Source organism: Narcine bancroftii, chromosome 1, assembly GCF_036971445.1.
Source record: "Narcine bancroftii isolate sNarBan1 chromosome 1, sNarBan1.hap1, whole genome shotgun sequence".
NCBI lineage: Eukaryota > Metazoa > Chordata > Chondrichthyes > Torpediniformes > Narcinidae > Narcine > Narcine bancroftii.
Window position 1 is genome coordinate 41,792,168 of NC_091469.1, and position 19,850 is coordinate 41,812,017.

At 38.7% G+C, this 19,850-nt stretch overlaps 1 protein-coding gene across 4 annotated transcripts in view; it reads left to right on the forward strand.

The window, feature by feature from the left end:
- The window catches only part of LOC138757445 (tetratricopeptide repeat protein 39B), a 182,885-nt gene that overhangs the window by 146,716 nt on the left and 16,319 nt on the right, over positions 1 to 19,850 (forward strand). For all 4 annotated transcript variants that reach the window (XM_069924743.1, XM_069924748.1, XM_069924758.1 and 1 more), the window contains exons 8-13: positions 2,054 to 2,118; positions 3,884 to 3,986; positions 5,090 to 5,155; positions 9,457 to 9,565; positions 14,048 to 14,115; positions 18,628 to 18,687. In XM_069924743.1, the coding sequence (XP_069780844.1) occupies positions 2,054 to 2,118; positions 3,884 to 3,986; positions 5,090 to 5,155; positions 9,457 to 9,565; positions 14,048 to 14,115; positions 18,628 to 18,687 (471 nt within the window). The remainder of the gene's footprint in view (positions 1 to 2,053; positions 2,119 to 3,883; positions 3,987 to 5,089; positions 5,156 to 9,456; positions 9,566 to 14,047; positions 14,116 to 18,627; positions 18,688 to 19,850) is intronic.

A 19,850-nucleotide genomic window follows, 5' to 3' on the forward strand; every position in this document is an offset into this window, starting at 1 on the left:
ATCTCCAAAAACACTTCTGACTCAGAATAGACTTATACTGTTAACAATGGGTAATAAGATTTTAGTTTTTACATGAAAAGGACTAGATTTCTCAAGGATTGTTATGAGCAGGGGAAACTCATGTCCTATGAACAATTTAAAAATGTTTGATATTGCTAATAATACAGTATTCTGCTATTTTCAGTTAAGGGATAAATTGGGCCCAACAATTACTTTATCGAAAGTGTAGTGATGTGGAGACTGATTCAAAAAGGTAATACAGTACAATTCTGATTATCCAAAATCTGTTTCTCTGAAATCCTTAGTTATCCAATTTTTTTTTTAATTGAATAAATTAGGATATCTGAAACAAATCAGAAATACTCATTTATCCAAATTTTTTTTGGAGTCGAACTGACCAGGGACCTTGGGCTCCTGGCAGCGGGAACATCAGGCTCCCAGCGCAGGCAGCAGCGGACCTCATGCTCCCAGCACCGGCGAGAGCGAGGATCTTGAGCTCCCAGGCAGGAGTGGGACCCTTGGGCTCCTAGCATGAGCAGAGCCTCGGTGGAGAGAAGTCGGTGAATGGTGTGGCTGAGAATTAAACAATATTTTCATGCTTAAAAAGCCTTCCCTTTTTGTTTTGTGTTGTTTAAACACTGTTACAAGTGATTTGCTGTTGTTACTGGACTGTTTTTAGAAAATGACCAGTTCTCCAAAAAAAAAGTTTATCTGAAAAAGGCCTGTTCCTGACCATTTTGGAAACTCGGAGTTGTACTGTGCAAAGAAATTTACTTCAGCAATGTATTAACTTCGTCAAACGGGAACTCCTCAACAGGGGCTACATAAGTATAGAAAGAGATGGGAATCAGTTTAATTATAAGCTTTGATGTGAGCAATATGAGCAACATAAGCAATAAATGTGAGATATAGAATGGTGCAATATAATTTTTGCACCAGCTATATCTTACACCACAAAAATTAAATAAATTAAAATCAGACATTTTGGATCAATGCTTTAGGTGCGGTGAGGCGATAGTAACTTTTCTACATTCATCTTGGGCATGTTCCAAAGTAAGATCCTTTTGGATAGATTTGGGGAAATTTTTAGAGCAAATTACAGGAATCCAATTCCCACAGAACCCAGTAATATTACCTAAGGCCTAAAATGAGATTGTCCCAACGGTATTTGTTGAGATTGCATTGGCAGTGGCCAGGAAATGTATAGCAGTTACTTAGAAGCCTCATTCACATCTTTGGAATGTGAAAATGCATAGTTATGTTCCTCTTGAGAAGATTACCTATAACCTAAGAAATAAGTATGACATGTTCTTACAAATATTAGCAGCCATATTTGCAAAATTCGAGTGCAAATCTTTAATTGATCCCCATCTCATCCATGATGCCAATGCTAAAGCCCCCTTAAGATCAAAATAAATATTGAAAATGTGAAATTTGTCGGGTCAACAGTGGACACCCGATAATCTCTGATTCTTTCTTTCCTTTTTTTCTTATTATTCTTCTCTCCTTTCTTCATCTCTACATTTCTTTCTTTGGGGTCTCTTTCTTTACTTTATTCACTATTTATGGGAGGGTGCAGTTGGGGGGGAGTCAGGAATTATTAATACAGAGTAAACTCTGTATTAAAATTTTACTGTTTTTGTTGATTCCATGTTTGGCATATAAAATTTAAATAAATTATTAAAAAAGCAAGGAATCAGACAGTAATAAACCATAAAACTGAAGAATTAAGTTTATTGAGGAATATTACAGCTAATCCATAATATTTGTTGGTATTTACATATTACACATTCACTTTTTAAAGATATAATCTTTAAAGGATCAGAATCATTCTCCAAGCTTGTTTGTGCAGACTGAAATAAATACATGTGTGAACTTTAAATTAGAACAGGATAGGATTGAGGAGTTGAATTTCATCCTCCATGGGATGCTGATGTCCACCAGACCCTTGCACAGACTGGGCCTAATGATGTTGATGCCTTTTGAACAGTTGTTCAATGTTCAAGAAAAGGAGATTTTTTTTTCTCTCTCGTAATCCAGTGATTCCTTCTAGGATGAAAACATGATTAACTTTATTAAAGGAGGAATCAAAATTCGAACAAGTTACAACATCTACAGGTAAGAACCTCTGTCTTCTCTGATCTTTAATAGGAATTTAAAACTAGAGGGCATAGGTTTAAGGTAAGAGGGGGAAAATGGACCCAATGGGCATCATCTTCATACAGAGGATAATGGGTGTACAGAATGAGCTGCCAGAGGATATGGTAGAAGAACGGACAATTGTAACATTCAAAAGGTATTTAGACAGGTATATAGGAAATGTACAAAGGGATAGGGTCAACACAGGTAAAAATATGGACAATATGAACAAGTTAGGCAGGGGAATCTGCTTCTATGCTGTAAAACCCTCGACTATGACCTCTTAAGTATTGTACTAATTCCTGATGGAATTGTCCTGCATGTGAAATAAAGTGAAACCTTTTAGGGCTATCCAGTACTGCAGATGCTTTGTTAATATTATATAGGTAGACTCTCCTTACAGGTGAAATGTGTGGAGAATATTCATAGGAGATATGATGTTTCAGTTGCACATCTTCAGAACTACCAGATGTTCCCAGCTGTACATTCCTGATTCCAGGAGACAATATCAGTAACTTTCCTAGCTGAGGATGATTGGAAACCAAATATAGAAAGCACATGACAAGAAGACATTTGGCATACTGGTCCCACAACACCAAAAGGGCTCTCTTAGTCTTCCCTCTTCATATTTTCATTTTTGGTTTCTATTTTTAATGACAATGTTAAAAATAAATCAGAATATATCTAACCAGCCAGAGTTACTGATTGTTATATAGTTTGAAACTTGGTTAATTTAGGATGAGGCAGGACCAGACAGGTTTTGTGCAAAGTGTCTGTCCGCTGATAATGCAACTAGATTATTTAGCACCAGGAAGATGATCAGAATTATGCTGAGATTGTATGACTAATACTATTAATGTAAAGTATAGATTAGGTCAGTATAATTTTTTTACATCAGTTATACCTTAAGCCACAAAAATTGAATAGAATGAAATCAGATACATTGGCTCAATGTTTTAGATGTGATTTAGGGATGGAGACTATCCTGCATTCAAGATGGTCATGTCCCAAATTAAGGTAATCTTGGCTGGATTGAGGGAAATTTTTAGAGCAGGTTACATACGTTGTATTTCTGCAAAATCCATATTTATTCTTATTGGGGAATATACAGGGGATGAGACCTAAATTAAAATTATCAATATATCAAGTGGAATTTGTTAAAATTGCATTAGCAGTGGCAAGAAAAGGTATTGCTATTACTTGAAAATCAGATTCATGTAGAAATTCAGAATTGCATTCCTTTAGAGAAAATTACATATAATTTGAGAAATAAATATGGTACATTTTTCCAAATATGGCACCTGCATATGCAAATATTAGGTATAAATATTTAATAGTTTCCTTCAGCTTTATTGGCTGAGCCCTGTAGAGATCCTTTAAATATTGACTGTACAGAAGATTGGTTAATGTCTTGTGTGTTTGATCATGTGTCTCCAAGCAATCCTTGAAGATTTTCTTTCTTCTTTTAGTTAATATCACTATATTATTGTACTTTTAAATAATTTCTTATAGGGGTGGAGGGTATGGGGGGGGGGGGTTAGGGAAGAGGGGGGATGTAATTTTTGAATTTTATTTTTGTTTTATTAAATTAATGTTGAATTACTCTATGGAAAATTTTAATAAAATATTCCAAAAGATTTAGGGTGAGCTGGAGTGGAATTGAGGGGTTGGACTCTGGGTCATGGTTAAATACTATTTTTAGTTTAACTTGTTTATCATGTAAATATTTGATCTGTTTGTTCAGAGAATGCCAACAGGTTGTACAGATGACGCAAGATCGAGTCAAAACTGACGTCTATTGCCAGTTTGAAGGTGGTGTCAAGTTAGGAATTGGAGCCTTTAACTTGGTATGTTGTTCATCTTGTTCATTAGGATGGTTCTCATTTCTATAAATGCTGTTCTTTTATGGCTATTTCACATTTGCTATCAGATGTTACCCATGATCCAAGGTACTTGAAGGTGTGAACTTGTTTCATTTCCCAATATGATCCTACAATTTGGAACATCAGGCTTCTTTGATATTGTCATTACTTCAGTTTTCTTTTTGTTTAAAGTTAGGCCAAGTCTTTTGCTCTCTGTATTGATGGTAGATACTAATTTCTGTACATTTACTTCATTGTTTGCTATCAGTACTGTATGATCAGCATAGTGGAGGTGGTTGATATTGTCTCCTATACTTATTCCAAATAGGTCTTGGTATGGTTCTCATGATGTTTTCACTGTACAGGGAGAACCGGTCTGGTGATAGAACACAACCCCGTCTGACTCCTCGCTTTATTGGCTGATATTCACCAATCTCATTGTCTATCCATACGGCTGTACTTTGTTGCCAGCAGAGTTCCTGATTATTCTTAGATCTTTTCCATTGATATTAATATCTTTAAGTATTTTCACGATGACTTGGTGTTTCATTGTGTCAAAGGCTACATTCTTCCTATGCTGATGTGTATTGGCTGCAAGTCATGGACCATCACAATGCAATGGAAAAAATAATCAAGGCAGCAGAGATATGGTTTCTAAGAAGAATGCTATACATCTCATATATGGACAGGATAACAAATAAAGAAGTTCAACAAAGAACAAAAACAAAATGTACTTTACTTAAATGAATCAGAAAACAGCTATCAAAATTCTTTGGACACATCTTGCAAAGCGAGACATTAGAACATTTATTTACACCTGAAAAGCTGGAAGGAAAAAGAAGCAGAGGTAGATAGAGAATGTAAATGATAGATGAATTAATTCCATGGTTGGAAACAGGGGAGGCAACAACTACAATTTGGGAGGTCAGAGACCATGATGGATGGACAGACACGATCGCCCACGCTAAGCAGCAAGGCACCTGAACGAACATTGTTCATCACTTTAAACTGCAGAAATATTTTTACTAGTTAACTCTGTTGCTTGACAATGATGTTGATGAATACAAATGTTTTGTTTTCTCATTCAGATGCTATCTTTGCTACCTTTGAGAATTCTTCGGCTACTTGAATTTATCGGATTTTCGGGTAATCGGGTATGTGTGAATAAGTGTATTCTTAGGAAATGTAAGTAATTGAATTCTGACTAGTCTTGAGATTCACCTTTAACTTCTCCTTTGTCAATGAGTCACAGAGTTGCAGCAGAGAAACAGGCCTTTGGCCCTCCAAATATGTGCTAACCAACAACCACCCATTTAACCTACTTCTATGATATTTCCATTTTTATTCTCCCCACATTCTCTTCAATTCTCTTCAGGTTTTTGCTCTCACCTGCAAACTAGGAGCAGTTTACAGTCAACCTTCCAGTTCCCATGTCTTTGGGATGAATTGAATTGTTGCTATTGTCACATGTACCAAGATACAGGGACGATCTTTGTTTTGTGTGCTGTCCAGGCAAGTCATAGACACAGTCAAGTTATCACCTGTTTGAATTAAAACTAAAACAAATATATGAGCATAACATACAGATGTAATGAGATTATTACTGCAGTACATGAGAATGTAAAACACACTATCATTAAGTATGAATTAAATTAACAATTAAGAGAAAAAAGATAATAAATAAAATTGATAAATAGATAAGTATTCACAGTTGCACTAGTGCAAAAAATGTGCTGTAAATAGTGGAGACAGATCTTTGGTGGTCTGGGAGTAGGATCATGTTTAGGGGAGGAGGGAAGTTTCAAGAGCCTGATAGTTGATTGAGCAAACTTTTTTTGGAAGGTGCAGTTTTTCACCCTTCTGTGCATTCTACCTAAATGTAGCAGCAAGAAGACGTCATGATCGGGGTGATTGGGATCCTTTATGATGTTGGCTGCCTTCTTGAGGCAGCATCTTTGATAGATGTCTTTAATGCATGAGAGGTTGGTGGTAGTGATGGACTTAGCAAGTGCAAGAATAACAGCAAAAGTAGAGAGAATAGTGTCATATTTTTAAAAAAAAGTGCTGGGCTTGGTGTTAAAGAGAAAAGTTCAGTTAAGCAATGCAAGGCCTCAACTTATATTAATGGGAGATCTGTTCAAAGGACTGATGACAACAGATAATAAACTATCCTTGAATCGGGATGTTCGTATTTCAAACTAGACAGGAGGGGGCAGAGAAGAATGAGACTGGGGTGCTACTTTCCCAAGGCAGCAGAAAGTGAAGATAGAATCGATGGAAGGGATTCTAGTTAGCGTAATTGTTTGAGCTGTATTCACAAATCTCCACAGTTTTTTTGCAGTCTTGAGTAGTATTAAAGCCCCTGGAGGAAACTTGTGCTATTACAATGATGCTAGCTCCACACAAACAGTACCTCAGATGAAGATTGAACCCACTAATGCAGTGAAACAGTGGCTCTTCAATTGTGCCATTGGATCCATGGTTTGAACGCTCAGCTTCTCAGTAGTGTTGAGATATCGCCATCTACTGGCAAATTGCAGTAATGCTCAAATTTCAACAGGCAATTTTTGACATTATCGGAAGGACTTGCATATGAAGAAAGGTTGGATAGATTAGGCTTGTATTCTCTGGAATTTAGAAGATTGAGGGGGGGGATCTTATAGAAACATATAAAATTCTTAAGTGTTTAAACAGACTAGATACAGATAGGTTGTTTCCAATGCTGGGAAAAAAAACAGAACCAGGAGTCACAGTTTAAGGATAAGGGGGAAGTTTTTGGGGACTGAGATGAGGAAAAATGTCTTCTCTCAGAGGATGGTAGATCTATGGAATTGTTTGCCAATAGGAAGTAGTTGAGGCCGGTTCCTTGTTGATATTTAAGAGTAGGTTCGATTTGGCCCTTGTGGCTAAGGGGATCAAGGGTTATGGGGAGAAGGCAGGAACCAGGTAATGATCAGCCATGATCATTATTAAATGGCAGTGTAGGCTTGGAGGGCCAAATGGCCTACTCCTGGACCTATTTTTCTATGTTTCTGTGCTTTGAACATCTGTGCTCTATTTGTTGGTCTACCATTCCTGGTCATGGTGAGGTCAAATGTTAACTTTAGGAACAACACCATGTTCCTCCTGCCTTAAAACTAATAGTATGAAAAATCTAATTTTGGGTAGCCCCACCCCTGTCTGGTGCCACTGTTTCCATCTCTACCTATTTCTGTACTTGCTTCTCTCCTCCTGTTTCTAACTTTTCTTCCATCTTCCCTCCCCTGGACTCTCCTTGTACCTCTCTCTCCACCTCCACACCTTCTGACCCACTGCCATCCTTTCCCCCTTAAGTTATGTAATTTCACCACCCCCCCCCCCGCCCCCCACTTTTCTGGCTAGTCTTGACAAAGGGGCCAGATCGAAAATGTTGGGCTAATTATTTCTGCCCATAGATACTGTATGACCTACTGAGATCCTCCAGCAATTCTTTGTCTTCTCAAGATTCCAGCTTTTATGTTTCTGTAAACAGTTTTATTATGGACCTTATTATAGCCCTTTAATGTGTTTGCAATGCAGCAACAACATTGTGACTGGTGTGTGTGTGCATATAAAAAAAACTACAGGGGTGTGGAGAAGACTTCAATGCATGATGGATATGACATATGAAATAGTTTGTGTCCTTGAATTATGTGTTAGCCTTGAACACTCCTATAGACGATAGAAACTTAATCCAGTATTTCTTAACGGGTCAGTATTATTATCCAATGCTGAAGAGGTGGATTCTTTCTTATTCCTATAATCCTCATTAAATCTGTCTGCCATGCATAACATTTTTCTTTCATTATGCATCCCTTGATCTCTCACTTAACTACCTGGTCGTCATCTGAATCACCCCCTGAGCTTCTGCTCAAACCTGCCCTCTGATTTTCTTCTCCTTCCTGATTTTAGTTTCTCCATGCCACACACTCCCCAATCCCCTTCCACTATCTATCATCCTCTCTTTCTCCATCAGTCATATTTCCCCGTCACCATTTTTCATACCTGCATTCCACCCCTCAACATTCTCTCCACGATCTCCACTTGGCATATTTTTTATTTTAATTTAAATTTTAAATGTAGATCATTTTGGCCCATGAGCCTGTGGGGCCCAATTACACTCAAATAACTTACCACCCCCACCCCCACTTCCTGTACATTTCGAACGGTGGGATGAAACTGGAGCCCCCAGAGGAAACCCATGCAAACATGGGGAGAACATATCAACTCCTTACAGACAGCGCAGGATTTGAACCCTAGTCCCAATAACTAGCACTGTAATAGCGTTGTGCTAACTGCTACACTAACCGTGCCACCTCTTAATATATTTGGCGGATAGAGCAATGAAGCCTCTTGTATGCAATGATCTGTACAAGGCCTTTTCTTACTGCAGAAAAAACCATGCACAAGAGAATATTAGAGTCTAAAGCATGCAATGAGACCATAAGATATTGGAGCAGAAGTAGGCTATTCGGCCTATCGAGACAGATCCACCATTTAATTGTGAGCTCATCCATTGACCCACTCTCTTGCCTCTCCCCATAACCCTTGAATCCCTGATTATTCAGACACATATCAACCTCTCCATTAGGGTTCTGTCTGTGCACTCTAAATTTTTGAATATTTTATATATCATGGAAAGAAAAACTTTCAATCTTGAATTTTCTTAAACATCCAATTTGGAACTCAAAATAATTTTATAGCTTCAAAATAATTTTCCAGGCACCATCAGGATGAAGTGGGCCTTTAAAAAAGGAAGATGTTCTTTCTGTTAATTTATTTGTTTGTAAATGTTACTCTGAATGAGCATAAGTTTTTAATTATTCAAGGTCATGAAAAAGATAGTCACGGGCAGATTTTGCTAAGATGTTAATTGATTGGTGGGATTATGGCATTTCTGGACTGTTTGCAAATATTGGGAGATTACTTGAATGTTTGAACCTATTTGTCTTGAAATGTCAAGATTGAGTGTTTTTTTTAAATTATGCAGAAGAATCGATAGATGCAAAGAAACCTTTTTAGGAAGTAAACTAGGAACATTATTTCCTCACAGGTGGCAGAAAAGATCTTCCTAGCCTCAACCCCTTCTTCTCCCTCTCCTGACAATAGTCTTTGGTTGATGATTTAATTAGTTATACAGGTGTTTGTTAGGTAAAAGAATTGAGTGATAAAGATACCAGTATCTTCTTGTGGAGTACAGCGAGCTTCAAGGCTGAAGCTCACACCACTCTTAACATTTCTAAGAGAAAACTTTATTCAAAATCTGAAATACAAGCACACTGATGTATTTAATATAAATGAGGTCTACAACACTAAATAATTACCAGTAGCTTCTCATAATTTATCTCATGCCCTTTGTTGTCTGTGTAATTATTCATTGTGCATTGGGATTAGGTTATATACTTCAATACTGTTATTGTGTCATCGTTTGCTGCAGGAGCTGGGATTAACTATGCTGCGAGAAGGGGCTGCTACTCATAGCCTGAGAGCAATACTATGTGTGTTGACTCTCTTGATGTACCAAACTTACATCACTATAGTCCTTGGTAAGGTATAACATTTTGTCTCTTCAAGTTTTGTCTTAGAACATTACAGCACAGTACAGGCCTTTCAGCCCTCGATGTTGTGCCAACCTAAATATTTCTTTTAAAAAAAAAGTACTAAAAAAGTACCATAACCCTCTATTTTTCTTTCATTAATGTGCCTGTCTAAGAGTCTCTTAAATACCCCTAAGATTTCAGCCTTCCATGCACCACAACTCTCTGCGTAAAAAAAAAAACTTCACCCCTGATGTCTCCCCAAAACTTCCCTCCCTTCACTCTGGTGTTTGCTATTCCTGCCCTGAGAAACAGGTGCTGTCTGTCCACCCTATCTATGCCTCTCATAATCTCGTAGACTTCCATCAAGTCTCCTCTCATCCTTCTACAGCAAGTTCTACTAACCTTGCCTCATAAGACTTGTTTTCCAATCCAGACAACATCCTGGTAAATCTCTCTGCATCCTTTCCATAGCTTCCACATCCTTCCTATAATGAAATGTCTATAACTGAACACAATACTCAAAGAGTGGTCTCACCAGAGATTTGTAGAGTTGCAGCATGACCTCTCTACTCCTGAACTCAATCCCCCTATTAATGAAGCCCAACATTCCATAGGCCTTCTTAACTATGCTATCAACCTGTGCGGTAACCTTGAGGGATGTATGGATTGGAACCCGAAGGTCCCTGTATTCACCCACTCTCTTAAATAACCAATCATTAACCCTGTACTCAACCTTCTGGTTTGTCCTTCCAAAATGCATCACCTCACACTTATCTGATCAAACTCCATCTGCCACTTTTTTGCCCAAACCTGCATCCTGTCTATATCCTCTTGTAACCTTCAACAACCTTCAGCTCTATCTATAACTCCTCCTACCTTCGTGACATCCACAATCTTACTGACGCATCCCTCTACCTCTTCATCCAGGTCATTTATAAAATAATCACAGAGCAGGGGTCCCAGAAAAGATCCTTGTGGCACTCCACTAGTCACCGGCCTCCAGGCAGAATACTTTCCTTCCACTGCTGCACTCTGCTTTCTTCCTGCAAGCCAATTTTTTATCCACACAGCCAAAGTTCCATTGATCCCATACTTCATGACTTTCTGGATGACTCTCTAGAGGACCTCGTCAAATGCCTTGTTAAAATCCATGTAGACCATATCTTTTGTCCTTCCCTCATCAATTTCTTCTGTTACATCTTCAAAAAATTTAATTAGGCTCATGAAACATGACCTTCCCTTCACAAAGCCATGTTGACTATCCTTGAGTAGACTGTATTTCTCCAAATCCTCATACATCCTATCCTTAAGAAACCTCTTCATTAGTTTGCACACCACTGACATAAGACTTACCGGTCTATAATTCCCAGAATTCTCCCTATTACCTTGTTTAAACAAGGGGACTGCATTTGCCATTCTCCAATCCTCCAGCACCTCCCCCGTGCTCAAAGAGGACTCAAACATCATAGCTACTGTCCCAGCTACCTCTTCTCTCACTTCCCTCAGAAATCCGGGGTATATCCAGCCCCAGGGACTAATCAATCTTGATGTTTTTAAGAAGATCCAACACTTCCTGTTCCCTAATATCCACATTGTTCAGCACACGAGCTTGTTCTATTTCGACCTCACTGTGATCAAGTCCTTTTCTCCTGCGAATACTGAAGCAAAGTATTCATTTAAGACCTCTCCAACCTCCTCCGCCTCCAAGCACATCCTTTAGCCGCCCCCCCCACCACCATCATTCACGTTATCCTTCTGTTCTTCACATACAATTAGAACGCCTTGGGTTCTCCTTAATCCTACATGCCAAGACCTTCTCATGCTCTCTTCGAGCTCTCTTTAGTCCTTTCTATAGCTCCTTCCTGGCTACCATGCATTTCTCATGAGCCCTTCCTGTTTTCTGCTTCCTATATCTGACATATGCTTCCTTCTTCCTCTTGAACTAGTTGACTCACCTGTTTCGTCAGCCACAGTTCCCTTTTCCTACCATCTTTTCATTGTCCCAGTGGGACAAAACTATCCTCAACCCAGCACAAGTGTTCCTAAATTACCTCCTCATTACTTCTGTGCTTTCACCCTTGAACATTTGTTTCCAATTCACTAGTTCCTGGCTCATCCCTTCATAATTAATCCTTCCTCAGTTAAGCACTATCCCATTTTTTGTCCTTTTCCATAGCTCTGTTAAAGCTAAGAGAGTTATGGCTACTCTTGCTAAAATGCTCCCCCACCGAAAGGTCTGCCACCTGACCAGGTTCATTACCCAGAACTAGATCCAGTATAGCCTCTCTTCTCATCGGCACATCTACATACCATATCAGGAATCCTTCCTGAACACATCTGACATACTCAGCCCCATTCATCACTCTTGTGATCAGTAGGTGCCAGTCAATATTAGAGAAGTTGAAGTCACCCATAACTACAGCCCTGTATTTCCTGCACCATTGCAAACTCTGACTTATTATCTGCTCCTCTGTGTTCCGAGGGCTATTTGGGGGGCAATAGACTACTCCTAGCACAGCGATAGCTCTCTTCCTATTTCTGACTTCCACCCACACCAGCTCAGTGGACACTCCCTCTGCAGAATCCTCCCTTTCTATAGCCATGATTCTGTCCCTGACCAGTAATGCTACTTCTTCCCCCTAGCCCCCCACTTTTCTACCTCCCACCCTATTCCTCTTAAAACATCTAAACCTCGATTTGTGCAGTAACGGCAACAAAATTGTAGTTCCATGTACTGATCCACACTCAGTTTATCCCCTTTATTCCTAATACTCGTAGCATTGAAATAGGCAAATTTCAACTCTTTTAACTAGCTACAGTTATGTTTTGTCTCCTGTCTGTCCTTCCTCACCAACTCAGAACACATATAATCATGATTTTGACCTTCAACCCTAATCTCTGCCCTCACATTCTGCTTCACACCCCTCTGCCAAACTAATTGAAACCCTCCTGAACAGGTCTAGCAAACTGCCTGCCAGGATATTGGTTCCTTTCCAGTTCAGGTATAGCCTGTCCTTGATCATAGAATTATTGTTATTGCATCTTAAGAAACCCTGTGGTGTCTAAATATATGCAGCTTTTGGTTTTGCAATTGATGGAGAAAATTGGCTGTTTAAAAATACTGTGGGAAAACATTGAAACTACCAGTTTACTTTTGGTATGTGTATTAAGTATGATAACATCTACACACCTAGTGAGACAAATTCAGTGGTTATATCACTGGACAAGAATTCAGAGCACCTGGGATGGCAACAGATTATTTGTTCATTATCATTCTGTTTTATGCAACTGGCTGGTACATTCCATACTTTGATAAGGTCCCTCTTGATAGACTAGTCCAGAAGATCAAGGCCACAAGGGATCTGAGTTGAGATGGTGAACAGCATTCAGAATTGGCGTGGTGATAGGAGGCAGAGGGTATTGATGGTGGTCTTCTGAATGGAAATCTGTACTGGCATTGTACTGCAGAGATTGGTGCTGGGATCTTTGTTTACAATAATATATAAATGATTTGATGAGAATGTAGGGCATATAATTAGTAAATTTGAAGATTACTCAAAATTGGTAGAGTTATATACATGAAGGAGGTTGTTTAAATATAGATTAATAGGAAAGTTGGGCAGAGCAGCAGTAGGTGGAATTTAATCCAGAAAAGTGTGAGGTCATGCTCCTAGAGAGGATGAGTTCTGGTTGGAGATCTATAGAAGGGATCTGAAGAGTGCCAATGTATAGAAAGGTGTTGCACTATAAAGTGGAGACAGGGGTGGATACGTTAGTGATGCAAGTTAAGTGGTACACATAAAGGCATTGAATTTAAGAGTTGGGTTGTCATGAGGCATCTGTACAAGTCATTGGTTAGACCATTGTGCAGTTTTAGTTGCTACAGTACAGGAAGGATGCATTTGCAAGAGTGCAAATTTGTAAATTTTCACTTGAATGTAGGAGGCTGAGGTGTAATCTTATAGAGATTTACAGAAGTGTGAGGAACATAAATAGGACTGATAGTTTGAATATTTTTTCCCAGGGGAAGGGAATCTAGAACTAGATGGCACAAATTTCAGGAAAGGGGAGACAAGAAATCTGAGGGGTAGGTTTTCAGAGGATGGAGAATATTTGGAACATGCTGTCAGAGAAGGTAGTTGAGGCAGATATAATTACAAAATTTAAAAGGCATTTAGACAGGTACTTGGATAGGAGAGGAGTTGTGGACTTATGGAGGCAAATGGGATTAGCATAAATAGGCATCTTGGTCAGCATGGATGAGGTGGATCATAAGTCTAATTTCAGTGTTGTACGTTCTATGATTTGACTTTATAATGGCAACTATATTTGTTTTTTAATTGTCAAATTGTCATGAAAGATATTTTATAAATGGGTATTTGTTTAATTTGAGAATACATTTTGGTGGAAGGAATGGCCTCCATTCAATCCATTTCTATTTTTTTATAAAACAAAATAACTTCCCTAATCTATGAAGCTTTCTCACAGGTGGAGGTGAAGGCAATCTTGAAGAAGCTGAAGCACTCCTTGAACCCTACCTCAATAAATATCCCAATGTAAGTACAAAACATCAATTTGATCTTTTCCTGACTTGAATTGGGTTTTAGGTGCAATGATTCAAAGCACACTGAGTCGTAGAATTAAAATGTCTCTACCACCATATATAAAGAAGAGTATTTAGAGGTGGTTTGGGAGGAATTGCTAGAGCAGCTTGCACACAAACACATTTTAAAACACAGAAATTCTGTAGGACTTTTGCAGAATGCTTTTTGCAGAGGAGAAACAAAGTAGCCACATTCAACAGCTTGCCTGGGAGAGCAGGTGATCTTTGCAGGCAGGCCAGAACAGTTTTGCTCTCAGAGAGGGAAGGAGTGAAATAGGGACGAGAAGGGAGTGAAAGAGAGAGGAGAGACACAGAAATCAGTTCCAGAAGGACAAAGCTGGTAAACTTTGGAAGGCTGCCTGGTCAAAGAAGGCAGCCGGCAGTCTGAAAGGAAGAGGATCATCTGGAGAACCCTGAAAGGGTACAAGTTTTGTCAGCAAGACTGATTGAGAAGGAATCATTTGCAGATGACCTGGAAAAGGAATCTCTCTCTGAAAACCAGCAAGAACCCTCCTGAGTGGTAACCATTTGCCTGTAAACACCAAAGCCTGGTGAACTTGGTTAATGCTAACTTCTGTGCACGGTTCAAGAATTGCCTGCAACCAGAGAGATTGGACTGTGATCCAAATAACTTTTCTAATCTTAAATGTACATTACACATGCCTGCGCTTAGTATTAGAGGGGGAATTAAGTAGGTTAGGTAGGTTAAGTAATAAGTTAGAGTTTAATTCTGTTTTCTTGTTCAAATATAATTAAAAACTACTTTTGTTTAAGTAACCCTGTGTTGTGGTGCATATCTATTGCTGCTGCTTTTTGGGGTCAAAAACTCAATGAGAAGGTTTAAAATTGTATTCCATTTTTAAACTTGTTTTTAAAATTCATCAAAAATGTTTCTCGTTCTTGGGAAGCAAGTAATTATTATTCAAGTTTGTTGCTCTATGGAAATATTGGTGATCATCCACTGAAGCCATTTCTGTAATTGAAGCAATTTCTGACTGACTGGCCACCTCGGAGAATTAATTACTTTGAGGTGAGACGAGAGTTATGCATAGCCCATACAGGTAAAGACCGCCTCAAGGTGTCTCTTATTGCTTATTTATAGATCTTTAAAAATATCAGACAAGTGTCTATTCTAATTGAGGTCATGTTGTTTTGTTCATTTCCCTGGGCTTGTGAAGTTTTAGTACAGTAACATAACTGACAGTAATCCAGCATTATCCATGAAAGCATGTAAAAAATTTTAAAAAGCAAACACTTTTACAATATTTTATTACATTAAGTATGCCAGATTGTCCTCTGCTCTGTCACCTCAGAGCTATACAAAGGAAGGGACTGATTAATAATGGCCAGCATGGCTTTGTAAAGGGCAGATTTTGTGTGAAGAACCTGATTTTTTTTTGAGGAGGTAAGTGTATTGATGTATCAGTGTATCATTTCAATTCGTAGCTTGTATAGACATCAGTAAAGCCTTGAACACTTTTGGAAGGATGTGATAGGGCTGGGAAGAGTGCAGAGAGATGTTGCCTGGTAACGAGCATTTCAGATATGAGGAGGGACTGGTGAAACTAGGTCTGTTTTCCCTGGAGTGGTGGAGGTTAAGAGGGGACATGGTTGAAGTATATAAAATTATGGGAGGTATGAGTAGAGAAGACTGCAGAAACTTTGTCCCTTATTCATGATGAATAAAACTACAGCATTGTAACTGATAAGAGATTTAGAGGGGATTTGAAGGGAATCTTTTTCACCCAGAGAGTGGTGCAGACCTGGATAAAACTGCCTTAGAGCTTGGTGGCAGCAGAGTTGCTGAAATTATTTAAGAAATGTCTGGATGAGCACATAATTGTTGAGGCATATAAGGCTATGAGCCAAGTGGTGGGAGATGGGAATAATATGAATAGATGCCCATTGGATATAATTTGCTGTATGGCTGATTCTATGACAGAGGGAGAATGGTGTACAACGTTGTTCTGAGGTGCAGAATAGCTTTTAATTTCTCTATTACCACTGAGGTACTGGGAATTCCAGCTAAGACCAGAACATGAGGGAGTCAGATGAAGTTCATTTATCATCTGATTTAACCCGTACAACCTGTTGAAGCAGCATTCATCGGACCACTGTGCAAAACAATGCAAACACACGTACAGACATAGCACACATACAGACAAGTATAATACATGTTTGCATAATTTTAAAATAAATATTATTAATAAATAGTGGAGTTGGAGAGTTGTTTTAGCCATTCATCAATCATTTAGCAGTCTCACTGCCCATGAGAAGAAGCTGTTCCTCAGCTTGGTGCTTCTGACTCTAATCCTTCTGTGTCTCTTTCCCAAAGAGATTAGCTGGAAGATGTTGCATCCAGGGTGGTAAGGGTGCTCATAGATTTTATGAGCCTTCTTTAAACAATGACCCTGGTAAATTTCATCGAAGTGGGGAGGGAGACCCCAGTGATCCTCTGTTGCTTTTATGGCATCAGTTCTTCAGAAATTCAAAAATAGCAGTTTTTCTGAAATAATGGCAAGGGTGCTAGAGATTCATTATGATACAGTGTGGAAGCAGGCCCTTTGGCTTAGCCTTCCCATGCTAACCAAAATTGTCCCACCCACCCGAGTCACACCTCTGAACCAATCCTACCTATTTATGTCTAAATGTTTCTTAAAAATTGCAATATTACCTGCCTCAGCTATCTCCTCCACACACCCAAAGCACTTAGTGTAAAAAATAGTTACCCCTCGGGTTCCTGTTAAATCTCTCAGCTTAAACCTTCTGTTCTCTGGTTCTTGATTTCCCCTACTTTAGGAAGAGGAGTTCTCTCTCTCTCTCTCTCTCTCTCTCTCTCTCTCTCTCCCTCACCCCTCTTCCTTCCCCTCTCCTCCTCACCCCTTCCTTACCCCCCTCCTTCTCCCCCTCCTTTCCTCCCCTCTCTTCCCTCCTTTTCCTATCTCCTTCATCATCTAATCAAAGTAGACCTCAACTTGTATCCAAAAGAAAATGATCAGGTTGTTTTACATCACCTCCTCATCTTGTTAGAAATGAGTGCCTTTTGTGTAGTACCAATTCCACTGAAAATCCAGGCTAAGTCTTTTATTTAATAAGAGAAATTCATCAGAATCTAAACAGTTATGATTGACATCCAGAACCCAAGCTGCAAGAAAAAGTCTCCTCAATCTCAAAGAGAAATTAGAAATAATAGAAGTATTGTCAATGTATGAAATTTATGTTTTGACATTATCCCATACAATTCTGACCTATAAAGGTGGTCTTATAAAATACTTAGCTATTAAAATGATGAGATCATCTGAACTTCTCCCTTCATATTTACAAATCAGACATTAATCTATTTAATTTATTAGTCAAATTTAATTTGTCATATTCGCCTTGGCTCAATAGAAGCACCTTGAGTTCAAGGTCTTGGGCTAACACCCATTCAAGAGACTTCAGCATATCACATAGGATGATAATAAATTGCTGCAGATTTCTGCTTTGTCAGATCTACTATCCTTTGGTGAGATTTTAAACCATCTTTGAACATGCTCTTACGTAGATGTATCACGCTGTAGAGGAGATATGTTATCATGGAGTCCAGTCCAATGTTATTCCTCAACTAACACATGGCAAAGATAGTCTGTTCAATATCTCACTTCTACTTTATACTTGCCATCATTTTCATGACTCTGATACCATTTTAATGTACTGTACACCCCTCTCCTTCTCCATTTTAGAGACACACAGAGGCTAAAATCTCAAATTGTTAGATAGGTTCTGGCAAAACATACAAACTCCTTTCAGACATCGCAGGATTTGAACCCTGATCGTGATCAGTGGCGCTGAAAAGGTGTTGCACTAATTGCTATGCTGTCCTTCCGTAATGTAAGATAAACAGCAGCCAGATTATATATAGGAGGTTCTACAGCAGCAACCTAATAATGACTTTGTTAAATATTGGCTAGGTTGCTCCTCTGAACTACTTTAAAATAGTGCTATAGGATCTTTTAAGTTTGTCTGAAAATAATGTCTGATCCAAAAGACAGACACCAATTAAAAGCTTCACATTCTCTCAGTTCTGCACAGAAGTAATCACCTAGATTTTGTGCTCGTGTTGTGAAAGAGGGAGTTGAACCCATACAGCGGAGGAAAGGGTACAAACAACCAACTTCACAGTTCTAATGTTGGAAGCCGTCTGATCCGTGCTTCGTACCTGACAATAGTAACTGCATTTCAGAAGTACTTCACAATAAAGCATTTCATGAAGTATCGCAAGAGGATCTACATAAATCATTTTCTTTTTAAAATTTAGATTTGATTATGCAATATATGATCTATCTGCAAGGCTTTAGTAGAATACAGGCTTTCTAATGATGCTGCTTATCAAGCAAATCCTGTGATGCTGAATATTTTTTATACTTTAATGAAATCTGTCATTTGAACAAGGATTCAATCTCAGATGTTTTTGCTCTTTCTTTAGGGCTCCATAATTATTTTCTATGCGGCCAGAATAAGCATACTCAAGGGTTGCCTTGAAATGGTGAGTCTCTTTCAATTGCATACTCGATTTTGTCTTCAATCTGTAAATGACTGCAGACCACTTTAGATGAATGTTCTTGATCGTTATATAGAACATAAGCAGAATAGCAGAGGAACAGGCCACTGGCCCATAATGCCTGCATCAACCATGATGCCAAATTAAACTAATCCCATCTGCCAACAAATCCATTGGATAGGCAAACAAATCCTCGAATCTTAAAGCCCAAGGTCCACTAGGTCCAGGCCAACCATCGAATACCTATTTATCCTTATCCCATTTACCATTCAAGTGGTTATTTAGCTTCTGTGCTTTAGTGATTCAAATGCTCATGTAGATACCTATTAAGTGATGTGAAAGTATCTATTTCCACCACCCACTCTGGCAGTATGTTCCATGTTCCCACCATCCTATGGATAAAAAAGCTCTTCCTTGGATCCCCTCTAAGCCTTTCTCTAAACCTATGTCCTCTGGTTTAGTTATAGGGAGAAGTTTCAGTCTATCCATCCTAGCTGTTGTCTTAATTTTGGATACTTATCTCCATTTCTTCCTCTTCTTCAAGGAAAACAAATCCAACTTTTTTACTCTCCTCAGAATTGAAACATTTCATCCAAGACAGCATCCCAATGAATCTCCTCTCCATAAAATTCTCCAACATGGTGTAACCAATGATTTATAAAGTTGTATCGTAATCTCGCTGCTTTTATGTTCTGTGTCCTGTCAATTGAAGACGTGTCCATAATGCCTTGTTTGCTACTTTATATAGGTTTCTACCTCCAGGAATACTTGAAATTGTACATCGCACCATTTTGGTACTTCTTTTCCTCAATGTTTCCTAAGGCCCCACCATTCATTGTATATACCGAACCTTTACTAGTTCTCCAGGAGCATCACCTTGTGTATTTGGGCACCAGCCTACATTTTGTTCATACCTTGATGAAGGGCTCTCTATAAAGTACACTGTTAACCTGATGAGTTTCTCTAGCATTGTGTTTTTACTATCACCTTATATTTGTCAGGGTTAAATTCCATCTGCTATTTTACCAACTAATCAATAGCATCCCCCTTCCTATCAACGTAATATAATTTTCTTGTGATCTTCAAGCTTACTCATCATACCTCCAACATTCAGGACTAATCATTATTGGAAATAACAAAGTTAAGAG